The following is an 8766-nucleotide window of genomic DNA, read 5'->3' as shown; positions in this document are numbered from 1 at the left end:
CCCCCTAAACCCCCCCAAGTTCCACAGCTGCCCCCCCCCCCGACCTGGATCTGCCCTCTGGAGGCTACACCCTGCCCATGCCAGGAATCCCTCCCTTCCCTGCCACCCCCATTCAGGTTCGTGGTGAGAGGGAGCTGGGAGGACACTACAAAAGGGAAACGGTCTGTGGGCTTTTCAGGCCCAGGATGCAGCCTCGCCTCCGGCCACATTTCCCCATTCCAGACCCACCCAGGATCCGCCCATCACCTCCCCATCCCCTCCCCCAAGCGTTCCTGGTGGCTCCAGCCCTCATCAGTCTCTTCCTGTCTCTCCATTCCTAGGCCAACGCCATGAGCCCTCTGGGTGCCAGGCTACCCACAGAAACACCCTCTGGAGGGCTTCACGAGGAGTGTCAACACCAAGAGGCCAAGGATCAAATTCCTGCCCCACAAGACTGCCCCGTCCATTGATTCATCTAAACCCAGTCTCCCACCAGCCCATGCCTCTGCTGGCCTCACAAAGACCCTGTTAGGAAATTCCGGGCATAATTTTGAGATGAATTAATTTCCAAAGCCTTTTGCAGTTGTCCTTCCATAATCCAGAGGCTCGCTTCCATCTCTGCAGCGTTCTGTCACACAGACACACACACACACACACACCTGCCATGCACCTCACTTGTCCTCCCACTGCCCGCCTGGCCTCCCCTGCACCTCTGGACCCAGCTGTGAACAAACAAGCAGCCCAAGTTCCGCAGCGCTGCTTGGTGTCACTAAACCTGTCCAGACACCGCGGTCCTGCAGCCCTCAAAGCTGGAACTGGCTGGTCCTCTCTGGAGAGGTGGGGGAGACATTCTTTCTGCCTCCATTACTCATTGTCCAACCCCTCAAAACACCTCCTCAAATTCCTAAAGTAAAAAATATTTAAGGCATAATGTGTTTTCATTGTCTTGGAATTCCAATGATTGCAATCATAACAAAAGCCATGTAATATTTTCGCGTGGAATGTAATATCTTAAAAATAAAGTCAAGGGGCTTCCCTGGTGGCGCAGTGGTTGAGAGTCCGCCTGCTGATGCAGGGGACCCGGGTTTGTGCCCCGGTCCGGGAAGATCCCACATGCCGCGGAGTGGCTGGGCCCGTGAGCCATGGCCGCTGAGCCTGCGCGTCCGGAGCCTGTGCTCCGCAACGGGAGAGGCCACAACAGTGAGAGGCCCGCGTACCGCAAAAAAATAAAAAATAAAAAATAAAATAAAGTCAAATGACAAAACACATATATGACAGCCAACAAAACAGGCTTTCCAGAAGAGACAAATCCACAAGGACAGACAAAGCAGCAGAACAGTGGGCAACAGACGTGGATATTATCAGCCAATGCTTATAGAGTACTTACTTAGCATGTGCCTGGCCCCGTTCTAAGCACTTCGCATAGTGTACGTTATTATCTCATTTTAAGAAGAAACTGAAACACAATGAATTTAAGTAAATGGCCCGTGGTCACACAGCTAGTATGTAGAAAAGCCAGGATTTGAACCTTGGCAGTTTGAACTACTAGGTAACTTATTAAAAAAGAAAAGAAACAAACAAAATCAAATAGTAAATATGAAAAAAAATGTTCAACTTCATTCAAATTAAAGAAATGCCACAGAATAGCAATAAAAAGCCATTTGCACCTGTCAGATTATCAAAGACTAGTTTGCTAACAGTGTTGGAAAGTGTGTGGGTAACAGAAAGTTCTGTCCTTTGTGCGCGGGGTCATCTATTGGCGCATCTTCTTTAGAGGGCAAGTTGGCAATAGCTATCAAAATTAAAGACATTTGTCTTTACCTCAATAAACAAAACAAATAAAATGAATACACTTGTCCTTGATCAAGTACATTCACTGCCAGGAACTTATCCTACAGATGTTCTCACCAAAAGTGCACACATACATGTGGTCTCTACCTCCATTATTTTATACTAGCGAAAACCAGGAAACAACGTAAATGCCCATCAGCGGGATGTGATTCAGTGCATTGGGCTACATACATTCAGAGGAATGCTATCTATTGAAAAGAAGAAAAGCCTTTATATACTGATTGAAACTTTACCTTTATATATTGATTGTACAAATCACTGTAATTTTTTAAAAGTCCCAGGAGGCTCATGCTATACCACGTCCACCCCCTCCCCTGTGGCTGGTCCCTGCGGGCCCCACAGTCACCTCCTAATACCCTGGCCACTCCCTCACACTCACCGGGGGCTCTGGCACCTGGTCCTGTGTGCTGCTCTTCACCCTGGCACCCTCATCTCCAGGCACGTGACCCACTCAGCATCTTAGCCTGATCATTTCCTAGCTCCTCAGTTCCGGTGACTTTCACGTTCATCCTTTTTCTCTTGTCTCTGCCCTTGTCCCCTCTCTAGACCCTAAACTGGTCCGTCTCTGAAGTTTCAAACTCTGATCTCACACCACGGTACCATTCATAACTCTCTCACTTTCAGCAGATGGGTTCTTCAGCCACACCGGCACGTCCAGTCCTGAACCCAATCATTCCATTTTCTAACCCCCCTACCCTCCTTCACACTTTCTTTCCAGCTTGGACTCCTTGTACCCCTCCTTCTCTGGCCCCTACTCTTCAGTCTCCCACACCTGGATAGACCCCCAGCCCTGTTTAGCCTAAACGCTGACTTTCTCTGCTCTAAACTACAATGCCCCATGAAGAAAACCATATCCTCAAGACCCGGTGTCACCACCGACTCACAGTCGCCAGACTCACCTGCATCCTCTTTGCTACTAAGGGCTTCTCTCTGCCTTTGGTCAGAAATTTCTCCCAGTCCCCCTGGTTGCTGCTGCAAAGTTTCTTTACTCTCTTCCTATCGCCCACCCTGTACCCTACACCCTCGCTCTCAGCAAGAGCTCATAGCCTTCACTGAGAAAATCAAAGCCCTCTGGTTAAAAACTCTCTTACCATATATACGGGAATAAAGACACAGACCTACTAGAGAACGGACTTGAGGATGTGGGGAGGGGGAAGGGTGAGCTGTGACAAAGCGAGAGAGAGAGGCATGGACGTATACACACTACCAAACATAAGGTAGATAGCTAGTGGGAAGCAGCCGCATAGCACAGGGAGATCAGCTCGGTGCTTTGTGTCCACCTAGAGGGGTGGGATAGGAAGGGTGGGAGGGAGACGCAAGAGGGAGGAGATATGGGGACATGTGTATATGTATAACTGACTCACTTTGTTATAAAGCAGAAACTAACACACCATTGTAAAGCAATTATATTCCAATAAAGATGTAAAAAAAAAAAAAAAAAACTCTCTTACCTTCTTTCCCCCACCTGAACTTACCTCCGCACCCATCTTTTCTCTCTGCCTCCAGGCTCTGAGGACAGATTGTCTCTCCACCTGCGCCCTGGATGCCAGCGTCCCGCACCTCCTCAGATACAGGCTTCCATTCCGTGGCCACCACTCCCTAGTACGCTCACCCTCTCTTTCTCCCCTGTCCCTCCCCTCCCTCTGACTGCCTTCCATTTGTCTGCATGCACTTCATTGGCGCTGTAGGGGTAGAAGCCAAATGTCAGTGGGCTGAGGTCTGAATGAGGTAAGGACGTGGAAACTGTGAGTGCTGAACACAATTTCTAATGGAGCCTGGCAGTAAGAGGAAGCGAGACGGGAAATTAGCTTGAAAGGAAAGAAAACTCAAGGAAAGGATTATTGTAGGATAAGAGACTTGAGCAGGCAGATTGGCAGAGGAGGAGGAGGGCCACCAAGAGAGATGTTAAGTATGAGAGGGGGGCGGAGCTAATTAAGGGAGCGAGGCGGGTGGAGGTGGAAGATGGATTTAAGAGTGGGCTGCGCGGTATCCAGCCCTGGCGTAGAGGACAAATGCCCTCGTCTATGGCAGGAATCCGCTAAGGGTGGACAAGGATCTAGATATTCCAAGGTGTGGGCAGAGGAGCCTAGTTCAGAGACGTTTCTACAGGCTCTAAGAGAATGGCTATTTCTGCTTCCAGAACATTCTGTGGGGCTCTTCTCACCAAATGCTCTACCCAATCATCCTATGCACGCACTTTCTCTGATCTCAGTCCACGTGACAGTGACTCTCCCTAAAGGAGATCAGCAGTCTCCAAGGAAACCAAGCAGCTCCAGGTGAAAGGTGGGGACTCTGACTCGGCTGCGCTTCCCAGCTACACGACCTTGCAGCTACCTTCTGTGAGACTCAGTTTCTCCTTCTGTAAAATGGGGGATTAAGAGTGTCTGTCTCGGCCTTCCCTGGTGGCGCAGGGGTTGAGAGTCCACCTGCCGATGCAGGGGACACGGGTTCGTGCCCCGGTCCGGGAGGATCCCACATGCCGCGGAGCGGCTGGGCCCGTGAGCCATGGCTGCTGAGCCTGTGCTCCGCAACGGGAGAGGCCACAACAGTGAGAGGCCCGCGTACCACAAAAAAAAAAAAAAAAAAAAAAAAGAGTGTCTGTCTCGTGAGTCCTTTTAAGTATTGAAGAAGATAATGTAGAAAATGTACTTAAGGGCTCAATAAGCGGGAGTTGTTGCTGGCCTTGGAGCACCTGCCCATGGTGATTCCTACCGTGTCTTTTCTGGTTGGAGCCCAAGGAGGTTGGGACTTGAGACACCACTCCCCTAGATGTGTCCTTCATTTGACGACTTGGTGCTACTGGGGCGTTTACAGGGTGTTCCATTCCCCGAGGGGGTGGCGCCCCCCCCAACCCCGCTCCCATTCCTCCCCCCCCCCCCCGTCCCCATGGCTCTCTTTCCTGCACGCTGCCCCTGGCCGTCCTCACCCACCCTCTCTTTCTTTCCGTCTGCATCCTGGCATTTCCCATGTACCTGCTGGACTTCCTGGGCTTGTGGAACCGGATATGCAAAAAATCGCTCCCCTACTTCTTGGCAAGGTTCACTGTGATGTACAACGAACAGATGGCGAGCAAGAAGCAGGAGCTCTTCAGCAATCTACAGGAGTTCGCAGGCCCCTCCGGGAAGCTCTCCCTGCTGGAGCTGGGCTGCGGCACAGGGCCCGACTTCAAGTTCTACCCGCCTGGATGCCGGGTGACCTGTATTGATCCCAACCCCAACTTTGAGAAGTTCTTGATCAAGAGCATTGCTGAGAACCGACACCTGCAGTTTGAGCACTTCCTGGGGGCTGCCAGGGAGGACCGGCACCAGGTGGCCGACGACTCCTTGGATGTGGTGGTCTGCACACCGGCCCTGTGCTCCGTGAAGAACCAGGAGCGGATCCTCCAGGACGTGTGCAGAGTGCGGAGGCGGTGAGTGCGGGGCGTGAGGAGGGAGAGACCACCTTCACTGCGTGTTAAGCCGCTAGAGCATCGGGCTGCATAGACGCCTGTGGGCTTCAGGTACGGCTCCCACGGGCCTTAGACAAGCCACTTCATTCATTCCTTTGATCATTGATCTATTCAACAAACATTTAAAGAATGCTGACTCTGTAGCAGCACTGTCTTTCCGGGGTGAGAAATGAGCCTCAGAGAGGTTAAATGACTCGCACAAAGACAGATGGCTCATAAAAATGGCAGAGACACAACAAAAATCCAGGTGCCCTAACTTCTAGGTTAAGACGACCTAGGCCAGAGATCTCACCAAGTCATCCCTCTAGTGGCTTCCAACCTGGGGTCGCCTAAGTCCCATCACAGACTCCAATTTTCTAACGATGAGAACACTGAATCTCCCGGAGGGCTGCCAGAGAGTCTCCCTCCCGCAACAAATGAGAACGCGTTAAGTGCACAGATAACCATTTCCTTTATAGCATATGTTCTTCATTTTTCAGCTTGGGGCCTCAGGAGTTATCTACATACCATTCTCTAGCCCTTTCCTCAAGCAACAGTCATTAATCATTTGTAGAAAATGAACAACTATGCTGGGAAAGAAAGGGAGAGTCAGGGCAGAGCAGTTCTCCAACGACATTGCAGATGGTATCACCTTGCATCTTTGACCTCTGTTAACTTTTCAGAGTTCCTTATGTCATTGTCTTTAATTATAAAGGCAATTAATCAATGTGTCCTACTTGTTTAAAAAAATTCAAGGGCTTCCCTGGTGGCGCAGTGGTTGAGAGTCCACCTGCCGATGCAGGGGACACGGGTTCGTGCCCCAGTCCGGGAAGATCCCACATGCCGCGGAGCGGCTGGGCCCATGAGCCATGGCCGCTGAGCCTGCGCGTCTGGAGCCTGTGCTCCGCAACGGGAGAGGCCACAACAGTGAGAGGCCCGCGTACCGCAAAAAAAAAAAAAAGAAGAATTCAAAAATTCAAGAAGAACATAGAGGGGAAAAATGAAAGTTCTCCCTTCACTTCCTTAAATCCCACTCCCCTTACCTGTCCCTGTAAGTCACTATGTTAGTGGGTGTCCTTCTGGTTTTCTCTTTTTATAATTCATGTTTCTCCTCTCTGGTGTTTGGCAGTTTTTCTATCTCAAGTTTACCAATAATTAATTTCAGATTTCAAGTTATATTTGAACCAGTATTTCCCCATCAACATACCAAAAGTATATAGTCACGTGACGCCCTCCACCTATTTTGTTTTTTATTTCCAAATCCTCATCCCCTCTTTCCTCTCAACACCATCAGTCTCTCCATCCCATCTCCTGGGCTTGGTTGAAATAATCTGTCATTTTAATTTCAACTTTCTGCTAAGGATTTTTCCCCTTGTCTTCTATTTCAAAGATCTTTTCTAATTTATAACATAGTTAAAAGTCAGTTTATCATCATCCATTTACTTGCTATAGATTTTACTAGATTTATTGCTCTCCACTGCTTGATATGCTTTTGGTCTTCTTTTATCTTGAGATGTCTCTGTTTTCATTCAAATTTAATTTTCATTTGTCTTAACTACCTTCTTGAATAGGTTCCTGAGAAATGGTTCATGGATCTTGCAGATCTGAAAATGTCTGCCTTCTACCGTAATACTTTAACAATATTTTGGCCAAGATTCCTTCCCCCTGGAAGCTGTGCGTCTCTTTCATGGCCCTGGGGCTTTCCAAGTTGCAGATGATAACTTCAGTGCCAGTATAATTCTCTTTCCTTTTCAGATAACCTCTTTTTGTTGTTGATTGTTTTATGTCTGGGGGTTTTTAGGATTTTCACTCTTTTTTTTTTCTTTTTTTTTAAAGTTCTGAAATTTCACCAGGGTCTTGGGTTCTAAGAACTCAAAGAACTCAAAGCTTCTGATGTATCTCCTCTGGGGTCCAGCAAGAAACCAAACTTCCCCCAACCACTCATTAGCTGGTTAGCTTTTTTTTTTTTTTTTTTTTTCCGGTCCGTGGGCCTCTCACCGCTGTGGCCTCTCCCGTTGCGGAGCACAGGTTCCAGACGCGCAGGCTCAACGGCCATGGCTCACGGGCCCAGCCGCTCCGCGGCATGTGGGATCTTTCCGGACCGGGATACGAACCCGTGTCCCCTGCATCGGCAGGCAGACTCTCAACCATTGCGCCACCAGGGAAGCCCTAACTGGTTAGCTTTTTATCCTATTGGTTGAGTATCCCAGCAGGACAATTGGAAAAAGAAAGTCTCCCTTCCCCACTTCAGCCACCATTTTCCCCATATGCCCCAGATATAGATAAATCGAAAGATGGATGGACCCCTTATTTTCTCTCTTGCACTTGAATCCCTGTTTCCTGCATTCTATCTCTTCCTCTTTCTTAGTTTATCCCTCAGTTTTGATAGAGCGTATCCTCCAGCTTCCTGAGAAAGGTGAGGTAAATGTGTTGAAATACAATTTGCATACAATAAAATGCATCCATTTTAAGTGTACAGTTGGATCTGTTTTGATAAAGGTATACACTCATGTAGCCACCACCAAAATAAAGATATAGAACATACCCATTACCCACAAAGGATTTCCTTGTGCCTCTTTATAATCAATGCCCACAACCCTAGGCCCCAAGCAAACACTCCTCTCTTTTCTGTCACTATAGAATAGATGTCTCTTCTAGAATTTCATATAAATAGAATTATACAGTAAGTACTCTTTAGTGTCTAGCTTTTTTGCTCAACATAAATCTTTTGAGATTCATCCATGCTGTTGCATGGGTAAGCCTTCATTTCTTTTTATCGCTGAGTAGCATTCCATCACATATTCATAGCACAATCCATACCTTTAATGCATTTGAGTTCTTTCCAATTTGGGGCTATATTGAATACCTGATATGAAAGCTCTTGTACATGCATTTTTTATGGACATACATTTTCATTTCTCTTGGGTAAATAAATACCTAGAAGTGGAGTTGCTGGGTCATAAGTAAATATATGTTTAACTTTATAAGAAATTGCAACGTGATTTTCCCAAGTGGTTTTATGCAATTTTACTTTTCTACCAGCAACACATGAACATTCTAGTTGCTCCACATACTCTCTAATACTTGATATTATCCATAATTCTAATGGGGGTTTGGTGGATCTCATTGTGGTTTTAATTTGATTTCCCTAATAATTAATAACATTAAGCATAGTTTCATGTGCTTACCAGCCATTCATGCATCGTATTCTGTGATGTGTATGGTCAAATATTCTACCCGTTTTTAAACTGGGCTATTTGTCTTCTTACCAAGTTGTAAGTGTTCTTTCTGTACTCTACATTCAAGTCCATTGTCAAATATATAAACTATGGGCTTCCCTGGTGGCGCAGTGTTTGAGAGTCCACCTGTCAATGCAGGGGATGCGGGTTCGTGCCCCGGTCCGGGAAGATCCCACATGCCGGCCCGTGAGCCATGGCCGCTAAGCTTGCGCGTCCGGAGCCTGTGCTCTGCAACGGGAGAGGCCACAGCAGTGAGAGGCCCGCGTACTG

General features: G+C 47.9%; 1 protein-coding gene across 1 annotated transcript; it reads left to right on the top strand.

Annotated features, from left to right (window-relative positions):
- The first annotated feature begins 3496 nt into the window (after positions 1-3496).
- Positions 3497-5243, top strand: LOC103086250 (methyltransferase-like protein 7A). Its single transcript, XM_007452359.1, has 2 exons — positions 3497-3533; positions 4645-5243. The coding sequence occupies exons 1-2, from the start codon at positions 3497-3499 to the stop codon at positions 5241-5243; spliced, it is 636 nt and encodes a 211-aa protein (XP_007452421.1).
- Positions 5244-8766: the final 3523 nt, after the last annotated feature.

The sequence above is a fragment of the Lipotes vexillifer genome, unplaced genomic scaffold (genome assembly GCF_000442215.2).
Source record: "Lipotes vexillifer unplaced genomic scaffold, Lipotes_vexillifer_v1.1 scaffold422, whole genome shotgun sequence".
Lineage (NCBI taxonomy): Eukaryota > Metazoa > Chordata > Mammalia > Artiodactyla > Lipotidae > Lipotes > Lipotes vexillifer.
Note: the sequence above shows the minus strand (reverse complement) of the source record. Positions and strands in the feature narration are given on the sequence as shown.

Excerpts from the sequence above, each read along its gene's own strand:
- LOC103086250 (XM_007452359.1), top strand. The coding sequence starts at position 3,497 with ATGCACTTCATTGGCGCTGTAGGGGTAGAAGCCAAAT. Across the intron at positions 3,534-4,644 it reads TGTAGGGGTAGAAGCCAAAT|GGTGTTCCATTCCCCGAGGG; the intron begins GTCAGTGGGCTG and ends GGGCGTTTACAG.